This window comes from Podarcis raffonei, chromosome 13 (genome assembly GCF_027172205.1).
Source record: "Podarcis raffonei isolate rPodRaf1 chromosome 13, rPodRaf1.pri, whole genome shotgun sequence".
NCBI lineage: Eukaryota > Metazoa > Chordata > Lepidosauria > Squamata > Lacertidae > Podarcis > Podarcis raffonei.
In genome coordinates this window covers 48650828-48674430 of record NC_070614.1, presented here as the reverse complement: position 1 = coordinate 48674430, position 23603 = coordinate 48650828, and the positions used below count along the sequence as shown (strand labels likewise).

Genomic DNA, 23603 nt, shown 5'->3' with positions numbered 1-23603 from the left:
TTTATTACTTTTTTTAGTCTTTGCTTTGAGATGCAATACAAAAATAAAGATAAGATGGATCAGGGTTGCAGAATGATAAACCCGTGTGTGCTTGCAGAAACTGAAAATCACTTCTTTCTAGGCATGATATTTATAAATATTTATTTGTGCGCCAGTGTGTTGATATTAGAAGAAATCTGCTATCATTTTATATTAATTTTTTGTGCTTATGGAAATGTTTTTGCAATGTCATTGCTATGTGAGAAAGACAGGAGCACTTCCAGCTGTTCTAGTGGGAAGGCTGTTCCTTGTCTGTGCAATTTGTTGGCTACTTCCACAAAATGTCATTAGCATTGAAATGCTACCCTAATCCCTCCTTTAAAAAGGATTTACCTTTAACTTTTTGAAAAAACAACAACCCACTAAGTTAAAAAAGTGTTGCCAAAATTGGTGTTTTTGTGTTGGTGTTAAGCCCCTTTTTCAAAGCACCTGCGATGTGTGGACATAGGGTTCCCTCTGAAGAGCCATCAAAGATGTCAATTTGCTTTTACAACCACACTTTTGAAAGCAACACGCAAGACATGTCATGAAACACTCTCTGCATGGTCCTGAGTAGCTTCTTTTGGTTCTTTAGGGGAATTTTACACTGAAACATCCTTGGATTGCTCTAAATTAAACAACGACGTCAGCACCATTATATATCCTTAGGAGTGAAATAATAAATGTGTGGTCCTAGACACCTAAAACAGATATTCTCCGCCCCACATGGAGGAATTATTCATTTTGAAGAAAGACTACAGTGACGTTTGTGTTTGTGGAGAAGAGAAAGTAATGGGAGACAAAGCTATAAGAGTAAAAGCCAAAGAGCTAGCAAGGGAAAGGTATGGTGAGGTTGACAAATCTGATACTTGCAATGCAATACACAAGGGAAGGCTGGGTGTCTAACTGGGTGTTTAATGTCTAATGCTTTTATCATCCCTTGAAAATTCCAGATCATAGCTGAGAAAATGCTGCGAGTGGAAGCTTTACATCCCATCATAATGCTTGTATCCTGAAAATTATTTTTTTTATCCTTTTACCGGAATTTCCAACAACAATCCAGATTTGTCTCCTTGTATTAAACTTTCTTTATTTCAAACTATTGTTTTATTTCAGAAAGATGTGGCCAGTTAATTCTACATCATTTAGGGCACATCACCCCTCTTTTCCCCCACAAGAAAGGCCAATAATTAAACAAATGGAGACACAAGGAAAATAGATGGTGGTAGAATTAGGGAGATGTGAAAGATATGCAGGAGGCTTGACAAGAATGGTTACTGGCAAGTGCTGGCGGTGTCGGAGAGCACGAGGGAGACGTTGACAACGGTTGGTTTACCCGTATTCTTGTCTATGGTCTTCTGAGACGTCTGGAGGGGCAACATCTCATGCCCCACCATGCAAGTGTAAGTAGTTCCAGAATTCCACTCTTCTGCGTTGACGTTCAGCATGCTATAGGCATAATACCGCTTGGGTGCCTTGGACTCCTGGGTGGCTGTGCTAGTGAAGTATTTGGAAGCATCCACGGGCTCATCATTCCGCAGCCATTTGACAAAGAACTCAGGAGGGGAGAAATCTTTCATCAAACAAGTGACGGTGGCTGTTTCCTGCAGAGCCAGCTGATCCGAAGGAGGAGGAAGGATGTAGATATGTGGAGCAGAGGGGTTGCCATCTGGAAGGTTAAAGGAGGGTGTGTGTGAAGAGAATATCAAATGCATGGTTTTGTTTTTTAAGTACATTGCTAACCATCTTTCCCCCACTTTCCTTTTCTTAACTATGACCTCATTTGTATGGTTTGAGAGAGTCAGAAAAACCTGTGAGAAGATTGGTAGAAGCCTACTAGGAGGTGAAATGGACAATGACGAAAGATGACCAGATAAGAGTTTTGATGCAATGGCTTTCTAAATCTGGATTTTTATTAAAGGCTGTGATGACATGGTCCACTGCTCTGAGTGTGTAAAAAGAGTGGAAGAGCATAAGAGAGACAGAGAGACTATGGCTTACATGATACTATGAAGCAAGTGGGGACAAACATCTCTTCATTGCTAACGTGGGCTGAGAATAGAGCAGGAGTTGGCAACCTGCCGCCCATGGGCCACAAGCGGCTCACAGGAGTCGTTTAAATGGCCCATGAGCTGCCCCCAAACGAGCCGTCCGCTTGGCGAGCTCCCGCACGCTTCGCTAAACCAGCACAGTGCGGAGCAGGGACTTATTTCCGCTGCACCGAAAATCGCATCTGTGCATGTGCAGATGCTGAAAATTGCGTCTGCGCAGATGCGATCCAGCCCATGGAGCGATCTCCTTGGGAGTGAACCGGCCCAGGCGAGGTAAACCTTGCTGACCCCTGGAATAGGGGCTTCATCTACTCTAAGAGCAGCCTCATATAACTTATAACCTATTAAGTCATATGGACAATACTAAGGATTTTTGACAGCATGCTAGGAGCTAAGTTGATGTTTTCTTTTTGTTGCCTGCTTGAGACCCTTTGGCACATGGAAGCCCATACTGTACATGCCCGCTGGGCAGGCATTGGACGGATAGCTTATTAATTCCAACAACGATTGCTTAGATTCAGATGCGTGTTAAATCCCTCTTCCGCAAACTGGTGCTCTCCAGATGTTTTGGACCACAAAGCTCATCAGCCCCAGCTGCTATGCCCATATTTGCTGATTTTGGAAGTTATAGTCCAGAACATCTGGGGAGACCACCATGTTAGGATAATGTGTGTTAAATGATTGTGAAGACAGAACGAAACTGCTAAAATCAATGACACCGAGGGTCGCTTTTTTTTTTTAAAGCTGATGTAAAATAGGCACCTACCTTGAGGCTTGCTCAGGGACCTGACTTCCATTGAAGGAAATAAATCTGGGTGAATAATTTTGCAGTTGAAAGTTTCTCCTTTTTCCCACTCGTCTACACACACAGTAGCTACTGCATCTGCATATATCAGATCGCTGTTTTCTTCATCGTGATACGTTTCCAGTGCAGTGTCCAGGGGTTTGTCATCGGATGCTCTTGTCCAGGTGACGTTCAGCTCCTTCAGGTCTTGCTCATCGGGTATGTTGGAAATTCTGCAGGTCAGCTTGGCTGACTTGGTCTGGTAAATATCAGCATAGGAAGGTTGGATGGTCTCAACCGTGACAGGGATGGAAAGACCTAAGAAGAAGAGCATTGAGATCCAGAGTAGGACAACATTTATGACAACCCCAACGTATATCTGATTCAAGCATCCAATGTCCTCAAAGAGTTCCATTGCTTATGTCCAAGTCAGAATAGAGAATTTCCCTTTCCCACGATAGTGCCATATTCAAGGGGTTTGTGTGTGAGGGCTTGTAGATGGGAGACCTAGTTGCCGCACAAGTTCCTTTCCTTGGTGATCCACTGATTTGCCAGAGTCAATGATTCTACACTGTGCTCTTGGTAGAATCCCAAATGCACAAGGCATTCATTTGTAAGAATATTAAGAATCACAAGGAAACTTGATTCCTCCCCCACTAGAAATAATGTCAGAATTGGATCAGCAGAAAGTATGGGGACTATGAGTACCATAACATAGACTGAGGTCTCACAGAACACTGAAACCAAGGTTGGATCTACGTATCTCAGCAGTATCCTAGCATATGCTGAAGGATAACATTGCTGGACTATGGTGCTTAAGTGCCTTCAGACCTTGCCATAAAATCTGCTTACCTATTATAATTCTGCTTTCTAGAGGATTTTCACCTCTTGTTGAGCGTTTCGGCATATGTAGATTTTCATGAAATCTTACCTCAGTTTTAGCCCAAAGCTAATATTTCTCCCGTGTTCAGAATGCAACCATATATACTGAGTGCTTCTTCCTTATGACAGAAATGAAAGATGCCCCTGTTGTCTTGAATGTTTCAATCGGCTTTCCGGTGCTCTGATGGAATATAATAACTTACCGCCACAAATAAGGGGTCTGCTGATGTTCTTTATCCCACTGAATCTCTCGTTGGACACTTTGCAGGAGAACTTCTTGCCATTGTCCCAGTCGTTCTTGGTGATTGTTAGCTCACTCCTCACACTGTAGCTGCACTTTGAGATCCGTATGGTGGTGGGCTCATCAGATTCAATAACTTTTCCATCCCTCAGCCACTGGATTGTGGTCTTCTGAGTGTGCAGATTTATAGCAGTGCAGGTGATGGTGGCATTCAAGGGGGACCCCGCAAAATCCTTTAGGAGTGGTGAGCTGATGATAATGTTAGGCGGAGAGTCTGGGCGCACTACTGCAGAAGGAAGGGAAGTGGCAGAAGGTAAACTAATTTATTGCAGATGAATCCAGCAACTCAAGGGGAACTGCAGATCCAGGTCTATCGAGGAACCCACATTCACAAGACTCATGAGATTGTCTTCTAGAAGGTTGTGTTTCTAGACAAGCATTTCCCTATCCATTTCAATGGGTTCATCCCACAGAGTGAAGGCTCACTCTCAGAATGAATGACAGTGTAAGAGCATTGTTGAGCACATGACTAGTTCATTTCCCATGCTACAAGGCAATCGTATCCTATTCACCTATATCTCGGATTAGGGGCCAGGTTTCAAATGGATTTGAAACGCTTTCCCTCTTTTACATAAATTAATCTTCACCCTATGCAGAAAAGCATTCGTTCTGAACTTAGGTAATTATTCAGTGTGTTAAGAATACAGACAGGTATGTGGTCCTTTGGGAACTAGCTAGTTATAGGGTTGCCATATTTGGAGGGCAAAAAAGAACACACACACACTGCTGATGCAACAGGGAAATCCAGACATAAGGGAACCCTAGTTAGTTATTGGATGGAAGATATATAGCTGGTCCTTGTCAGAAGAGGCCACTTCCCATAAAAGACCATGCAGAAATCAAGCATTTGGTCTTTTAAGAGTTCCTTAGCACTTTCTGACTCCTTTATGCTAATCCCCTGGTTTGAGCTGCTGTTGGCTGCTGGGAAATCTTGTTTTTTCGTAGACAACAAGTCAAATAAATTCACTTACTCGGACGGACAATTTCTTCTGTTCTGTTTCCAAGAGAGTGAGCAGCCTTGCAGTAGAATGGATTAAAATGCTTCCAAGCTGCGGCAGGGACAATTGCCTTGGAGCTTGCAGTGAAAGTCCCACGGGAGTTGAAGAAAGAAGGAAATTCCGTAAACTCGATTGCCTCGTCTTCATCATTATCCCAAGAGAAAGTGAGTGAGCCAGGCAGGAAATCCTGGGCCAAGCAGCCAATAGTGATGCTTTCATTGTTGGAGATACTCCCAGAAGATGGAATGAGAGGAAAGACATGTGGGGCAGATTGGCAAGCTGAGGAAACAAATAATAATAATAATAATAATAATAATAATAATAAGGGTGGTTTTTTGGGGGAAGATGCTTCATTTTTAGCTGGGATTGCTTATCTGAGCTGAGCTATTTTAATTGCCTCTCAATGTTTAAAATTGTTTTAACTGCTTTTATTTATAACTTTAATATTTATTGTAAGCTGCTTTGAGGTTTTCCTACAATCAAGCAGTATATAGTTTTTGTTAAATAAAATAAAATACATAAATCCAGGCCAGGTCCTTGGGTGCATTCTACCTCTGACCGTCCAAGATTCTGTGGTTGCATTTCTGACAGGTTGGACAGTTTAGCCAACTTAAAAAAGCCCCACTTCTTCAACCTTATTTTGGTAAGACCTTTACACAGGATGATTTCTTCATCGACACTTCCACTTGTCCTGTCACTATCTCCAGGGGAAAAAACAAACAGTTGTTTATCACTGAATTAGAACAAACATCAAACGGTTTTTCTGTGGATTGTTCTGATTCAGTGGTGAATAACGAGTTTTCTTGGGAGAAGTGGCAAGGATAAATGATAGGACCCATTCTCAGAAAGGATGGGAGAAGTAGAACTTATAATTTCTAGACACAGGACCAGCCCCATCTCAACCATTGGATCCATTCTACTGACGAACATTAATAAAAACAGTGGGTATGAATATTCAGGCCTCAGCTGTACTTTCGTCTCTTCCTCACATGTTTCTTTTCAACTCCCTTTTCCCCATCTCAGCTTTCACATCCCAACATCTTTCCCAGGCATAGGCAAACTCGGCCCTCCAGCTGTTTTGGGACTACAATTCCCATCATCCTTGATCACTGGTCCTGTTAGCTAGGGATCATGGGAGTTGTAGGCCAAAAACATCTGGAGGGCCAAGTTTGCCTATGCCTCATGTTTCCTAACTGACAATTAACTCACCACTCTATAACCTCCGGCCAATCAGCATCTGCTACTATCCAGCCCAATCAGAATAAAGTTACCTAACCCTACCAAATTCTCAAAGAAATTTTCTCTCTCACACCCCACAACCAATTACTAAGCATCTATTGCTATTTGAAATATGTACCATATTCTTACACCATGCTAGTCATGGCTTTCCCTAAAGAATCCTGGGAGGTGTAGTTTGTCAGTGGTGTGGAGAGATGTTGGGAGACCCCTAGCCCCCTCCCAGAAGTATAATTTCTGGAGTTGTTTAACAACCAGCCCCTCTCGAAAGGGAACTTTGTCAGCAATAACACTTTGAGCTGAATGGGGGCCTCCTTTTGACTCTCAGCACCCTTAACGACAAACTACAGCCCCCAGAATTCTTTGGGGAAAGCCATGACTGTTTAGAGTGGTATTGAAACGCTTCAACTGTATAGTGTGGATGTGGCCATATGAATAACAATACAAGGCCTCGAACTCTGGCAGTCACAGAAGTCGCAGAATATCTTCCCCTTCAAAACACACATATACACAGAGAGATATACAGCACTTGTGCAGGAGCCTTCACAAAGAAGGAACTTGAGACTGGTTCACCTCCTAGCTAAGTGCTGATTCCACAAGGGTACTGAGTGAGGAGAGCTTAGATGCCTCACAGCTTTTCCAGAATTGGTGCTGAAGGCTTATGTGTCTCTTGCCAAGCTTCAGGGAGGCTGGGACAAGACCAGTTGCTCCCACTGGCCTTCCTGAAGCTATTAATCTCCCTCACAGATGGGTGTTAGGTACCAGAAAATGCCCTGCTCCCTATTAGATTTCTTTGTGGTGGGTTGTCAGTTGGAGAACTGCTTAGTGAGTATTCATTTAAAAAGGTAAAGGGACCCCTGACCATTAGGTCCAGTCGTGGCCAACTCTGGGGCTGCCGTGCTCATCTCGCTTTATTGGCCGAGGGAGCCGGCGTACAGCTTCCGGGTCATGTGGCCAGCATGACTAAGCCGCTTCTGGTGAGCCAAAGCAGCGCACGGAAATGCCGTTTACCTTCCCGCCGGAGCGGTACCTATTTATCTACTTGCAATTTGACGTGCTTTTGAACTGCTAGGTTGGCAGGAGCAGGGACCGAGCAACAGGAGCTCACCCTGTCGCGGGGATTTGAACCGCTGACCTTCTGATCGGCAAGTCCTAGGCTCAGTGGTTTAAATTTCTACCTCACCCCTTTCATCCAATGGAACAACAGTAGCAAAAAGATATAAATTAATTAAAACACTAAGAACATATAAAAACATTTAAACATGAGTCACAGCAACACCATATATTTAAAGCATAGGGCTTCCCTCAAATGATGTTGGAAACCTTTGTTCACCACAAGCAGAACTACAATTCCAGCTGAGAGCTGTAGTCCTGTGAGCGGTAAGCTACACTTCTCAGGGTTTTGGAGGTGGAGGGAGGGAAAGCCATATGCTTTAAATGTATGGTGTACAATAGATATGCGCAATCCTCAGAGCTAATAATTTCAGGGTTGCCAAGGGCAATGTCTTTCAACCATCAAATGTCTGGATGAAAAGCAGTATTTTTAAATCCCTCCTGAATGAGGGAGACAGATGCACTTCCCCAGGGAGGACATTTTACAAATAGGGAACCACCATCGAGAAGGCCCTGCCAGTGCCAACTAGGCAGCACCCACGGCAGTGCTACTAACAGGCCTTCCCTTCTGATCATAGTTCTCAAATGGTCATTACTATGTGAGGCACCCATAAAGTTGCATTACTAGCATGCAAAGTCCTAAATAGCTTGGGACACAGTATTTAAGAGTCCCAAGCTGTATTATTATTATTATTATTATTATTATTATTATTATTATGGCTTTGTATGCTAGTAGTGCAGTTTTATGGGTGTCTCACACACCTGCAAGTTGCAGCCCACCATTAAGCCCCTCACTGTGTTGAGCAGCTGCTTTCAGAAACACTAGAGCAGTGATGGCCAAACTTGGCCCTCCAGCTGTTTTGGGACTACAATTCCCATCATCCTTGACCACTGGTCCTGTTAGCTAGGGATGATGCGAGTTGTAGTCCAAAAACAGCTGGAGGGCCAAGTTTGGCCATCACTGCACATCTCCACAGCTTTCTGAGAACTGCATCACTTACACCTGAGTCTACAACCCCAGAAAGGAGTCAGCTGAGACCAGCGGCTCCCACCAGTCTTCCAAAAGATAACACTCACACGAGAGGCTCTGGTGCTGTTGTGCAAACCCAACCACCCAGAGGTTTGCAGAAAGCAAGGGTAGATAGAACCTTAAAACCCTTTAAATGAGTGTTGGTTGCTCCTCAGCATTCTCATACTTCTCAGCTAAATGGAGAAGTCTGGAGTGTTTGGGGAGGCTAGCTGAGATCTCTTGGAAACTGGACATAAGGCAAGCATATAAATGACTCGATGACCTTTCCAACTCTACAACTCTATGACATACCTACCTGCTCTATGCTGGCCTTCCACAAGGGTAAGGAAAGGCAGTGGCTTGCCCCTAGGTTTTCCTAAAGCTGCTCCTTAGCTGGCAGAGTTAATTTGAAGCCCCTACCATTTCTGAACCTGATCTGTAGTTGTGTGACTATCACACCAGTCATCCATCCTTGCGCCCGTATCGTTCCAATTTTAGTATAAGGGCTGCCAAAGTGAGCACTATCACACCAGTCTTCAAGGGGAGCACTGGCTTTCAGAGACCCACAGAGACCCTTTCAGGAAGGCCCATAGTTCAGTGGTGAAGCATCTTCCAATGTTCCCTCCCAGGACTCCCAATTAGCCAGGGGGCTTGCAAGTTGCTCAGCAGAAAAGCACTTAAGAAACCCAGCAACAGTTATACATTGGGGTACAGGGGTAGCTCAGTGGTAGAGCAGGGATAGCACAGGTCAGGGGTGGAACATTTGCTCTGCACGCAGGAAATCTCATGTTTAACTCACAGAACCTCAAGGTAGGGTTGGAATATTCTCCTGGGCTGAAACCCCAGAGAGTCACTGTCTGGGGTCCAGGGGTGAAGGACACTGCTTCAGAGAAACAAGAGAGCCTAGTGCTCTTCACTGGGCTTAATGGAAAGGACAGCACATATTCCTGCTTACACTAATGGCGGGGAGGAGCAGAAGCTGGTTGCTACCTTAGAAGTTTACTGAAAGCTACCACTGAGCTCAGATCTGCACACCTGCCAGTAAAGTTGCAGGCTGTAGGGAGGTCCAGGTGCTCTCTCTGCAATCTCTGTCTTTACTGAAGCCCAGAGCCACATAGCTCTCCAAGCCGAGAGCTTGATTTTAAGGAAGGTTGAGATCCCTAGCATTCCTTCAATCTTCCTAATGGTGTGTTGGTTGGAACACAACACTTGAAAGCTTCCTTATCCCAGCTTTGGAGAAAAAGAGGGAGGAGAGTGGAAGGCTCCCAGAAGTTACTCCTAGCCTGTAGCCCAACAGGATGCCAAACTTTTCCCCAGCTGACCACTGGCCATTGGAAAGAGTTGCTCCCCTGCTTCAGGTATAGCTGCTGTAGATCTGAATGGCTTGCATGCTTCTCAGCTTCTGAGATCCTAGGAGCTTACCCCAAAGGCATAGCTGAGCAGAAGCCACCCCACTCTTCCTGAGCTCAGCACTGAGCTTCAGAAAGACACCGGCTGCTCCCTCTACCTCTGCACTAGTCTAAGTAGCTTGCATTTATCCCAGCTCAGAGGTTAGCTACAGAAAAGCTATGAGGATGCTGGGAACTTCTTCCATCAGCTCAGAGAAGAGTCACCCAGCCCTGTTGCTTCCTTGGCCTAGCTATAGCTGCTATGGATCTGAAAGAGCTAGTATCTCACGAGTAGGTGGTGTGCTTCAGAGAAGCTAGGTGGGTTCTAGGAGTCCCCCCTCCCATTATTTCCAAAGCTGTAGCTGAAGGAGCACAAATCCTCTTTTGCCTAGCTGAGCACTCCTGATTATTGCTGCTATCTGAAAGGCTTGATGCTGTTGTAGCTGATTGGTGAGATTCTGAGAAGCTAGGGGGTTGCTGGGTGCTTTCCCTAACATTTCCAAAGCTGCAAAGGATCAGGGTGCCACCCAGCTCTTGCATACTCCACCCCCAACTGAGCACTGGATGTCAAGAGAGGTTCCAATAGCTTTTCTTGCCCTGCCTAGAGGCCCTAGATACCTCAATAGGCAATGGATGTAGAAGACTTGCACGTCTCCCAGCTGAGCTTCTGCAGTGTTGCCTCTCAAAGGGGTGCTGCTGACTAAGGAGGCTTCCTTCTTGTCACAATTTAGGAATGGTGGAGGACGTGCAGTATTCCAGCCACAAGACCTATAATTCAGTTGGGGCCTAGCACATCTCCTCATAGAATGCCGGCTCCCTGGGGGCATCCCCATTGCTGTGCATGTCAAAGCAGAGGGGTGAGGAGAAAGGTTACTGATACCAGGAATATATACCAAATTGTGAGAATTGAAATCAATCAACATTTCACATTAAATATCCCAGAGAAGCAAGCTGCTCATCTGAGCATCTTGTAGGCAGCCCGGTTACTCCCTACTCCTCCCCCTTAAGCTGTCAGCTGGAAAGTTGGCCTAAGTGTTGGGCTGATGGGCTGCAGGTAGGCTACCTTCCAGTGTGCTGCAAATATCACATGCAGCAGCTCCAAGCTGAACATGGGCCTAAGGTGGCTATTGGGGAGTTTTTGTTATGTTTAAGTCTCTCTTGAGTTCAGCAGGGAGGTGGCAGTAACCAAGTGTTAAAATCTGCATTAGTTGGGAAGCCCATCAATATGAGAAACCAGAATTCAAATGGAAATACTAATACTTATGCCCAAGCCTATTACAACCTACATCCTTTCCATGATAGTTGACTGATCCTAGAAAGAGTCTTTTCTTATCTTTCTATCTTCCCAAAGCCTGGAAGTAGGCCCCTTTCACTCACCGTATCAAAGGTTGACCTTGCATGGTCCATTTCTCCTGGAAAGTCATCTTAGTTCTATGAAGTCTTCAGTGTTTTCTCCTAATGTTCTTGGAAACTGTCTCCAAAAAAGGAAAGTGATGGTAGATGTCCTTGGTGCTGACATGAAGGTCTGAAAACAGACAAACAACATATTGTGGTGGAGTGATGTCTGGGGTGGGGGCTATAATTTGCAACCAAAAGCGGCCACGTGAAACTGTTGCCGAGGCAGAACTTCCCCTTTTTCTAGTTTATTTGTCTTGCCTTGTTTTCTTGTTTTCAAGACTTTGGGGTTTGTCACTAACCAAATTTCCAGAGTTAGGGTTAATCTGGCAAAACAGCCCACTTCCACACAAAGAGAGAGGTATTGCCCCCTAATATTTATTTATTTCAAAAAGAAATAATAATTTATCACTTTCTGCCAAGGCCTTATAAGGTAAGTATAAATGGTAAACCAACTATTCCCATACCCTCCAACATTTCTCCAATGAAAATAGGGACATCCCATTCCATAATGATAATTTTACTATCTATACCCCACACATCTTACTAGGTTGCCCCAGCCACTCTGGGCAGCTTCCAACATATACAAAAAGATAATAAAACATTTTTTTTAAAATCCCCAATGCAGGATTGCCTTCAGATGGCTCAGGGGTCAGATAATTCCCTACCCTCCAATGAAAATAGGGACATCCTAAGAAATAGTGGGACATTCTGGGATCAAATCAGAAACTGAGATGGCTTCTCTGAATCAGGGACGTCCCTGGAAAATAGGGACACTTGGAGGGTCTGTATTCCATAGCAGATAATTCTGGGCTGAATGTGGAACTAGGCCTCACCCTGAGAAGTCTGGAATTTATTGGTGATTGACCCTTTCCATATCACTTTCGGTGCCACCTAATGCCACCCATTTTTTCTTTCATAGAACTGGGAGGGGGCAATTTCCTCCAAGGTTGCTTTGGGGCCAAGTTGCTCACACCAACAGTAGCTTCACTTTGAAGAAACGCTTCACCGCCTTGTGGAGGGCAAATTTATATTGTTTTGAGTTTGTGGGTGCCAGGCACCTATAATAGCAAGTGTTAAAATATAAGCCAGGCTATCTAACTGTGTTGAGGCAATCACCTGGGTGATGGGCCATTAAGAGGGCAAAGGAGAGGGGGCTCTGTGTGAGACAGCAAATGGGGGGGGGCATGGTGAGAAGGACAAAAGCCAGAGTTTAGAGTTGGAAGTGTGTGTGTAATGTCAGACCCTCCAAGTGTTCCTATTTTCCAGGGACGTCCCTGATTTAGAGAAGCCGTCCCGGTTTCTGTAGGTTCTGCCACACTAAAAGATTTATTACAGCTGTGGAACAAGTGTTATGTGGCACCAACTACAGTGCCATTTCTGCAGATTCAGATGGTTATTGGGCGTATGTGGGGCAAAGTGATCCTGCAAACAAACTAGTCCCAAGCTGTTAAGGGCTTTGTATAAGACTACTAACACTGTGAACCTGGATCTGGCAGCAGATGGGGAAGTAGTGCAGATCTCTGAGCGGAGAAACTATATGTTGATAGGGTCTCACTCCTGATCCTGAGTAAGCGCAGTAAGGTGTCAGTAGCTAGGGTAAGTGACTCAAACCACTCCAGGAGGACTATCCAATTGAGCCTGACTCCAGATATGAAAGGAAGCTGAGACTCACTAGAACCTGACCACTCAGTCTTCGTGAAATAAATTGCATTTGGCTGCAACTCAATGCCAAACAATATTGAAGTAATCAAAGTGGTCTTCATAGCCTCTACATTCTGATGTGGGCTGAGGTGCTGCCCCATTACTCTTCTGCCCTCTAGAACTTACCATTTCCAAGGAGCGGGAAATTGTTCTGAGTGAGAAGGACAATGGTTGAACTTTCACTGAGCATGTATGAAACAACTGGTCAAGTTTTGTCCTAGCTGTGCATCTCTCACTGTGGTTTGGGAGGTATGGGAAAAAGATTCCAGAGTTCCTCAGGAGGAGGGTTTGATTGCTAAACCACTCTGCAAATTACAACTATTGGGGGGGGCCGGACGGGAGCAGGGAGTCTCCTAACAACTCTCTGCACCCTTAATAAGCAACAGTCCACAGGAATCTTAGTGGGAAACCATGACGGTTTCAACCAATATTGTGTGACCACAGGGTAGCTGCCCCCACCACATGAAGTTTGGCTCTTAGCACTGAACTGCTACAGACCTGGCAAACTCTGTTGTTGTTGTTTAGATGTTTAGTTGTGTCCAACTCTTCGTGACCCGATGGACCAGAGCATGCCAGGCACTCCTGTCTTCCACTGCCTCCCATAGTTTGATTAAACTCATGTTGGTAGCTTCGAGAACATTGTCCAACCATCTCGTCCTCTCCTTCTCCTTGTGCCCTCAATCTTTCCCAACTTCAGGGTCTTTTCCAGGGAGTCTTCTCTTCTCATGAGGTGGCCAAAGTATTGGAGCCTCAGCTTCAGGATCTGTCCTTCCAGTGAGCACTCAGGGCTGATTTCCTTATGAATGGAGAGGTTTGATCTTCTTGCAGTCCGTGGGACTCTCAAGAGTCTCCTTCAGCACCATAATTCAAAAGCATCAATTCTTCGGCGATCAGCCTTCGTTATGGTCTAGCTCTCACTTCCATACATCACTATTGGGAAAACTATAGCTTTAACTATACGGACCTTTGTCAGCAAGATGATGTCTCTGCTCTGCCAAACTCTAGTGTGCAGCATTTCAAAATGGCCTCTTCAACGTACTCCCCAGAGAACCAAATAGGTATAGCAACTTTCCAGGGAGAGTGACCAGAAATCGGGGTTAGCCCTTGGCAACTAAGGACAATTGGTATGTATGGACATTAGGTCTTCTTCAGCTCTCTTAAGACTTTGGGTGGCTTTTGGCAGGTGTGTTTGCTAGGTGTGCATAGGTCCCTGCCTCCTAGATTGTGGGTGCTGGGCAGGCTGCTATAGCCATATTCACGGTGAGAGAAATAATATATGATCCTGGTGGAGCTGAGACCAGGCCTAGTTCCAAGATTTCAGCTGTATTAGGACTTCTTTCATAGCTACATGATATGCAGCAATTTAGCAGGTGAATCTTGTTTTGGCATGGATAAAAAATGGTGGAAGGAGCTTCATTTGCTGAACTTTCCTGTCTCGGGCTGCCATTTGAGTCGCAGGAGTACTGCTTGGGGTGGGGGGAAGACACATGTACAATTTATGGGGCCTGGGGATGGCACCTTAACCATATGGTAATTGTGCTGGTGAGAGGTTACTATTTTTCTTTCTGGAAAGCAGTTAAAATATCCCTCCCACATTTGATTAATGTTATGTTCAATAGATGGAAGTGAGAGCTGGACCATAAAGAAGGCTGATCGCCGAAGAATTGATGCTTTTGAATTATGGTGCTGGAGGAGACTCTTGAGAGTCCCATGGACTGCAAGAAGATCAAACCTCTCCATTCATAAGGAAATCAGCCCTGAGTGCTCACTGGAAGGGCAGATCCTGAAGCTGAGGCTCCAATACTTTGGCCACCTCATGAGAAGAGAAGACTCTCTGGAAAAGACCCTGATGTTGGGAAAGATGGAGGGCACAAGGAGAAGGGGACGACAGAGGATGAGATGGTTGGACAGTGTTCTTGAAGCTACCAACATGAGTTTAACCAAACTGTGGGAGGCAGCAGAAGACAGGAGTGCCTGGCATGCTCTGGTCCATGGGGTCACGAAGAGTCGGACACGACTAAACAACTAAACAGCAACAACAATGTTCAATAGATTCCTTCCAGTTCTAATCTATTGCACATTGTTTTTCAGGGTAGGAATGTGTGGATGAAGTGCAGTGAGGCTGAAAACCATGGCATGAATGTCCCTCCTGATGGTTTGTTGTTGATCGCAATATAGGTAAGACTGAAAGGCCCCCACTGACATTTTGATGAGTCATCCTGAGAACAGATGCAACCTGTTTTCACCAACAGCTGTGAACTGGTGTTTCCCCTTTGAGCCAAAGGCGAGTGCTGGCGGTCAGGAGGGGATGGACAGATATGATGTGTGGGGCTTTGAATAGAAACTCACATTGATGTGTTCTGAGTCAACTTCAGATAACAAATGGTGGGTATCTCAGTGCCTGAGAAAGCAACAACCATGTTTTGCTGATTTTGTATGAGCCGCATGCTCTATGAATTGAGTATATCTACCAGAGGAAACTGAGACACAGCTCAAACTGGGATGGGACAAAATGTCATGCCTTTGCCTACAGTGTATAGACTGACAGAGGCAGCCACTGCCCCCCACCCCCCAATCTTCAGTAATGAGAGTGTAAACCAGGGTTGGAGGCAAGTTATGAAGCCACTCCAGTGTTAGCAATGTCTACAGCAAGGGTAGCCCTCCAGATGTCATTGACTCCCATCAGCCCCAGATAGCATCACCAATGACCAGGAGATGGTGGGGATTGTAGCCCAACAACATTTGGAAGGCACCATGTAGATTTCTTTTGGTGTCAGTATCCGGTATCCTGAGGCCGCTGCAAGGTCCTGTAACGATGTCTCATGAATAGGGTGGCCAGGCAAGAAAAAGTGAGGGGCACCTGAACCACTAAAGGTTGTGTAGGAAAGAGGATAGTTGTGGAAATTTCATGCAGGTTGTACCTGTTGAAATTCTTTCCTCTTGTTGTGTATGCAGGAGTCCTTCCCACTTTTCGTCTGGTGCCTCTACTGACCCCAGTTCCCTCCATACATATACATATACATATACATATACACATACACATACATATACATATACATATACATATACATATACATATACATATACATATGTTTATGTATGTATTCTAGACCAGCACTCTAAGCAACATTAGGTCGCTGGATCTCACCATACATTTCATTTCTCACAATGACCCTTACCTTGTGCTGCTTTGAGTTAAACTTTGCGAGACCTTGTAAGGTTTTACAACCCAAAAGGAAAAAGGGACAGGAGCCTGAAACTGGATAAGCCTTGGAAAAGGCTGTATGTGGTACTCTGAAGGATAAATGAGGTGGATTCACTTGGTCCCTAGGCACAAGCCTGGGGCTCAGGGCCGCAATACCTCAAGGACTGCCTCTCTCCATATGAACCTAACCAGATCCTGAGGTCATCCTTTGAGGCCTTGAATTGTGTGCCTCCTCCACAAGAGGCTTGGAGGGTTGCAACACGAGATGCCTTCATTATACACATTTTGGCGCCAGGCAAAAACATTCCTCTTCAACCAGGCCTTTGGTTGATTGACCTGTGATGCCCATTTAACTGTGTTTGTTTTTGTTCTTATTTTTATGATGACTTTTGTGGTTTTTATATTTATTTTTTTTGTTGGGAACTTCCCTGAGGTAGAGTATTTACAGTTGGCTGGGGTGTGATGTAGAGAAAAAAGGTTGCAGTCTGGTAAAAGCGGCAAGTTGGAGAGAGGCTTAGGGTGCAATGGTTGGTTTCTTTTTGGAATCTACAGTTGTAGTTTGGGAGAAGCAAGACCCTCTTGAAGTACCAATGCTGTGTACCCTTCCATTGTAGGCTCAGGTTGTATATGTGTGTAAGGGCCTTCTTGGTAGCAGCACCCACCCTGTGGAATGCCCATCAGATGTTAAGGAGATTTTGGAAACATATGAAGGCATCCCTGTATAGCGAAGCTTTTTTAAGGTTTAAGGTTTTATTATGTTTTTATATTTGCTGGAAGTAGCCCAAAGTGGCTGGAGGAACCCAATCTGATGGGCAGGGTACAAATAAATAATAATAATAATAATTATTATCATTATTATTATTATTAAACCACATATTGTAAAAATACCACAGTCTCCACTGTTCCTCATTCCTTAAAGGAAAGATGAACCCCTGGAATCTTGCACCACTCCAAGATTGGAGTGGCATGCAGCTCTGGTATGTTAAAAGTTAACCACTAGTCCATTGTGAGTTACACACAGTAGACACATTTTAGGCTGGAGTTGGGAAGCTTCAGACCTGGGTTCTGAATGTGGCCCTCCAAGCGTTTCTGCTTGGCCCTCTGAACTCTCCCTACACCACCCTCCCTCCCAAGCACCACCTCCTCCCCAGGCCACCCCCTTCACTGCTTTGCACTCTCCTGGACTGTTTTTGCCTACCTTGAATGTGCCTTGATCTCTTGGTTGCTCAGATGGAGAATAAAGGCAGGTGTGTGAGTATGCGTAGAAGCTAGTCTACTGTACATAGGTAACATTTTCATTTGTTGTTCTTTTGCCTCTGGCCCTGCCCACCACTAACATGTGGCCCTTGAAAGGTTGCCCAGAATGAAATGTGGCCCTCAGTGTGAAAAAGATTCCCCATCCTTGTTTTAGGAGAATCCCTGAAAAGAGGCATTTGTGTCCCAATGGGTGTGTCCAGTGCTTTGAAGAAGACTGAGAATCGACAACATGCATGGTTAGTAGAAGTTTATGTAGCAGCTGAGTTTTGATATGTCTAAATTGAATGAAGACTTATACAATGGAGGGCAATAGCATACAAGGCAAAATTATTACAATCAGAAGCAATATGAGTACAGAAATTAATATAGACAAACTCAGCACCAAACACAAGGCTGTTATAGTATAATGTTTATACTGTGCATTCTTAGGTTCATTATTTAAATCAATGCAAATTGGTACAGTGCAATAGAATACAATACAATGCATTGCTTTTATACAGATTATAGTAACGCATTATGGCAAACGATACGGGAGGGTGGTAGTCAGATAACGTGATGGCTGCACAGTGCTGGCAGTTTAGTAAACTACAGTCAAACACGGCTGATGTGTACGACAACTCTGATAACATATGCACCAGATATACACCTTGGTTAATAAGAGACAGCATCTACCTGCTGAACAATCATAGTTCAAGAAAGCAACCATTTAGTGCTGTGAGCTTTAACAGCTGAATAGCACTGAAAACTTGAGCCAGATTATTATTATTAATTATCTGTCCAATCAGTTTGCTAATGCAAAGTGGTTCATACAGTTAGCTATGACCATGCCAAGCAGCTGATTAGCACCAAATGGCTGATCAACAGCAGCGACAAATCTCTTTTTTAGCTGGACTGTGATCCTAGGAAAACTCAAGTTATAATTGTTGCTGCTTTGTGGTCCAGGAGCAGAGGACAATGTAATGCAAATGTGACAGGATAAAGTTTCAACACTTCTCAAACACGAAACTAATGCAACCATGAAAAGTAATTCAACACAACACAGGGAAACTTTGGCTGATATTTTGCACTATGCAAGCCAAGTGGGAATGATAAAAAGCTGAGAACTTTTAATCTTCATTGATTTGACTTCTGGAGATTTAAACATGCCCAGAACTCTCTCCAGTAGAAATCAATAGCCTTGGAAAGGGCGTGTGCTTGCTGCCACCCATGAAAAACTCTTTGCTTATCAGGCTCCTCTCTTTAAACGTGGTGATAAAGGAAGGGGCCTTTATTGGTTGTATCAGTTCTGACCCCTTTTGATCACAGCCATTTTGTACACATATTTCTGTTTGTCTATAGGAGGGCAAATAATGGAGTCCTCTGTTGCAAGTAAGGGGAAAATGTGGACAAAAGGACTTATATTTGGAAAGCAAAAACAGCTACTCATCTTCTACTTTTATCAGTACACTTAAGACGAAACGCTTGCTCTCTGGGCTGCAAATTGGCAACATATCAATATGGCAATGCTTCTAGAAACTGCCGCTGCGGAAATAACGGCTCAGGATTTGGAGGAAATTAATACAAAGTGTAGAGCAACGAAATAGCTTTGGAGCTTTTCACCAATTTGGATGGCTCCTGCTCAGATCCAGTTTTCTGCAACCCGTCAGTTGCTATAGTTGGAAGGAAAAGATAAATCATTCATTTTATTACTCATGGATGGTTGATATGCTATTCTTTGTTGTTTATTTCTTTCACAATTGTTGAGCTCCATATTGTGGGCACTGGCAAAATTGCTGTTTGTTGCACTTGCAATATTGATACACAAAGTTATTTACTATTTGTGATAATGTTGATGTAAAGTTGAGGTCACTTTCCTCAGTGACCTGTTAACCATCTTTTTGAAGCAAAGTTGGCTGTGTCGATTATCGCAAAAGATGGCAAAGCAAACAAAGTAACACTGAAGTTAATGTTTTCTGACATTAATGCTTTGTTGTATTGTAGCAGACAAAAATTATAATGGAAAAAGACTGAGAGAACTATATAATGGAGAGAAAAAGCAGGGTCTTATTCTGCATATTCTTCATCATGAGATAAGGAGGAAGGTTACTTCACCTGTGAAAACAGAAGAGGTGGGGAGAAGATTAAACAATCCATGCATGTTTATCTGAATGATTTGGGGATGAGAACAGGACACCTAGGACATTGGTTCTGCTGTTGCTGGAGAACAGCGAGTTAGAAGCCAATTGATCTCATGTCCATTTTGTGACAGGCAGAGGACATTCTATCAGCACTAAGTAGTCAAACAAGTAGGTAGATGTGCATATCCATATTAACACAGGTCTGCAAATGCAAGTTTGTCCTCACTTGCTCACACTTAATAACATTTGTCAAATGTACACACACAAAACGATTTAGGACCGTGACAGATGGTGTCCACAATTAATTGTTGGGTGAGAAGAAGAAGAAGAAGAAGAAGAAGAAGAAGAAGAAGAAGAAGAGTTTGGATTTGATATCCCGCCTTTCACTCCCTTTAAGGAGTCTCAAAGCAGCTAACATTCTCCTTTCCCTTCCTCCCCCACAACAAACACTCTGTGAGGTGAGTGGGGCTGAAAGACTTCAAAGAAGTGTGACTGGCCCAAGGTCACCCAGCAGCTGCAGGTGGAAGAGCGGAGACGCGAACCCGGTTCCCCAGATTACGATACTACCGCTCTTAACCACTACACCACACTGGCCAGTGCCTTCTACATTTGTGTGGTGCTTCCAAGGTTTGACTCTAGCCCAGGGTTTTCCAAACCTGAGTCTCCAGCTGTTTTTGGACTACAATTCTCATCATTCCTGACCACTGGTCCTGCTAGCTAGGATGATGGGAGTTGTAGTCCAACAACAGCTGGAGACTCAAGTTTGGGAAACGTTGCTCTAGCTCGTTCCCTTTTTACCTTGATGAAAGTGACAAGTCCCCCATAGAAGATTGCAACAGTGAAGAGGACCATGAAAGTGGAAACTTTGTTCCAGACGCTGTTGGCCTCCTCGAGTTCACTGTACTCATCTTCGTTTTCGTTGCGGATATCGCACAGAGCAGTACCCATGATGGCACAGTCCCAGGAATCTGCAGGTGAGATGATATGGTTACTCCTTGGAGAACAGATGGAGGAGAAAGTCTTCGGAAAAGCAAGAACAAAGTACAGCAGCAAATATATGATGAAACAAATAAGAGACAAAGGTGTGTTGAAGGCATGTTGGTTTCTCTTTTTTGAATATAGACCCCACAAAGACCAACAGTGTTCCTAGGGCATCTTTAGAGGATCAGCATACAGTGTGGATTTTGTGCAAAAGCTATATCTGGTTATTGGATCGGGGCACAAGATGCAACTGAAGAAGAAAGAAAGAAACACCTCATTGATTATTACTTTAATATAGAACTGCAGGATACATTAACATTGTGCGATATAACAGAAGGGACATCCCATCTAGCGGGATGTGAAGACAGCAGGCAGGCCAAATCAAGATGTCAAGGAAATTACATTGTCTTTGCAATGAAGTGAATTTATCTGGTGGTAAGGTGCAGATAAGATGTATTTTACCGGAAAGGGAATTGGTTCTTCTGATTGTGATGTTTTCAGAGGAGACGTGTGCTACAAGGCATGCGTAAGAGACTCCTGTCAGCCACTTGCTTGTGGGGACTTCAAGTATGCTCACTAAGGAACATCTTTGTTTTTCATGGTCACATTTCAGACCATGAGCATCATAACCCTTCAGTGACATTCCTTTTTTCTCCTCTTCCCACTTCACAAAGATTTCTCCTGGGTAGAAGTCTCTGACCACGCAGAATAAGGTTACATTTAAGTCATCATTGGAGGACTGTTGCTGGAGATAGACTTTTGGGGGCTTCATTGTGCCTGTGTTAAAAAAAGGGAAACAAAAAATGTTGGAAGAAACTACTAAGGACATATTTGAAATTTACCCTGTTTATCAGTCTTTCACTTTCCCCAGAAAACCATTGGAATTATATTTGTTGTTGTTACAACTGGGGTGGCTCTCTAATAGTATTTTCAGCATTCTGAAAGGTACAACACCTGTAATTCTTTGTGGAAATCATGAAAATGAAACTGGCATAAAAGAGGAAAAACTTCATTGCGTATACAAATTTTTAAGATTGGTAGCTTCAATCCTGTGCTCAGGTGGCTTTAAATGTAGGTGATGGATGGCTGTGTTAGCTTAATATTATTTTGTGTTGGCTGCAGTCTGAATTAGCATATTGAGCAAAATGAGTTAGTACTTTGACTCAATCTCCAGTAACTTTGGTGTGTTCCTGAATCACTCTGTTTTGCTCTCAGTGTCTCATATGCTCCTGCCCACCCTTTTTGTTAAGTCCTCACCATTCCTTCGCTCAAAGTGTTGCTTGGTTTCTCCTAGGCCATTTTGGATGCTACAGGTGAACTTCACAGTGGTTTTCCATTCAGTCAGATTCACGCGCAGTTGTCCGTAGATCCAAGAAGTGCTGTTTGTTTCATTCAAGAATGTGGTAGTCACAGCTTTTGTGTCGGCAGGTTCTCCATCTATTGTCCAACTGACTGTTGAGTTGATGGTTGCATTTGCAAGGGGCATCATGCATGTCAGAACGGCACTTTTGTTTATAAAGAGATCTTCAAAGGGTGGTGGCTGCATTTTGATAGCTGTCTTGTTAAGAAGTGGGGCCATTCCTTCAAAAACAAATAATCATCAGATTGAACGGGTTTGAGATGTGGTCTTCAGAAATCACCCTATCTGTTGGTTTAAGGTGTCCTATTGTAATGACTAATCCAACCACAAGAGAACCCTGTGTTGGACTAGCCCATGAGTCTTAAGCAAAAGAAGTTTATGATTTGGATGCTATAACCAGTTCTATATAAAATGGAAGAATCTTCCAGTTTGAGATGGAAATGACAAAGTGTATGTTTGTGAAACCAGCTCGAGAGAGAGAGAGAGAGAGAGAGAGAGAGAGAGAGAGAGAGAGAGAGAGATGTGGCCCAGCATTATGTCCAACTGATTCTACCACCTTTGGGTGGAAACAGGGACTTGACATTCAGAAATATAGTCAAGTGCTCTGAGCATGTTGTTACCACATTCCTCAAACATCTACTTCATCCCCCAATCAACCCATCACTACCCCCTATTCTGTGCACACAACTGATCATCAAATCAATTGCCACAACTATCAGCAAACTGCTGCTCTTTCCATTTATCTCTAGCTAGTATGCAGTTGTTAAAGGCATAGAATAAAAAAGTGGTATCTTAAACTTGCTTTCTGCCCTCCGATTCCCTATGACATCTTAGGAGCTTGTATGAATAATGATAATTGTGGCTACTTAGTGGTAAGGGCTAAGCACTCTGCAGAGCCACTCTGTTTCCCATTAGGATTGGGTTCCTTATATTTTCAATGTGGTTTACCTGTATATTATGACTTACCAGAATAATGCAAGTCCTTCTTAATCATGGTGTTGGTTGAGCTGTGATTCACAGTGCATGTATAGATTTCTGGCTCTCTCCACTCTTCTCCGCTGAGTACCCAACTGCAGGTCTTCTGGAACTTCCCATTACCAAGTGGGACCAGAGCTGATGAGTTAGGACTGCAGCTGAGCCTGTGTCCTTTGGTGGCCCATTCAATGTCTATATTTTTGGGATAGAAGTCGGTAGCAAAGCAAACAAGTTTCTGGCTTCCCCCATCTTCCGAGGTGTGGAATGCTGTCACCTGCGGGGGAGCTGGTTGCAGAAAATCTGAAATGAAAGGGTTGACCTTTTGGTTGCAAAACAGAACATGCATGGATAGAGAGCAGAGTTCCCTGTCAGTTCAAGTGCCTGGTTAATGAACACTGAGTTTGAACACTGAGAAGTACACACATTTCCTTAGAAGTGAAACTCCTCTTCCCAATGATTTCAGTGGAAGCAACTTATGGAGGCTTGTTTCCAAGTGATGAACACACACATACATGTTCAGCACCTGATGACTGCTGCAAACTCCACATTCCTGCCATAACACCACAGACAGAGCTATCTTACCTCCGAAGTCAGCAGAGATGTGCTGCTTTTTGACGGAGGAAGTTTAGTGTTCATCTGAATGTTGAGTTGTGATCACTGAGTTCATGCATGTATGAACTAACCTTCATTGTGGTGAGAATTGCTGCTGAGCAATTCTTCAACTCTCTTTTTTAGTGGCAGTGACCCACACAACAATTTCTTCTGTGCAAGGTTAAGCCTTCTTCTTTCATTGGCTAGTGAAGCATTCTCCAGCACCCAGACTTACCAT

General features: G+C 43.9%; 2 gene segments (V, D, J or C); both read right to left on the bottom strand.

Moving 5' to 3' along the window:
• Window positions 1-1292: 1292 nt before the first annotated feature.
• Window positions 1293-11204, bottom strand: LOC128399224 (immunoglobulin heavy constant mu-like). The segment is given in 5 exon segments: window positions 1293-1687; window positions 2836-3171; window positions 3939-4262; window positions 5008-5264; window positions 11158-11204. Coding segments are annotated over 5 exon segments (1359 nt in total).
• A 7923-nt stretch (window positions 11205-19127) lies between these two features.
• The window catches only part of LOC128400585 (Ig mu chain C region membrane-bound form-like), a 42983-nt gene continuing 38507 nt past the window's right edge, over window positions 19128-23603 (bottom strand). Inside the window, 5 exon segments of the C gene segment in view lie at window positions 19128-19432; window positions 20257-20426; window positions 20902-21216; window positions 21697-22020; window positions 22766-23074. Coding sequence covers window positions 19424-19432; window positions 20257-20426; window positions 20902-21216; window positions 21697-22020; window positions 22766-23074 — 1127 coding nt within the window.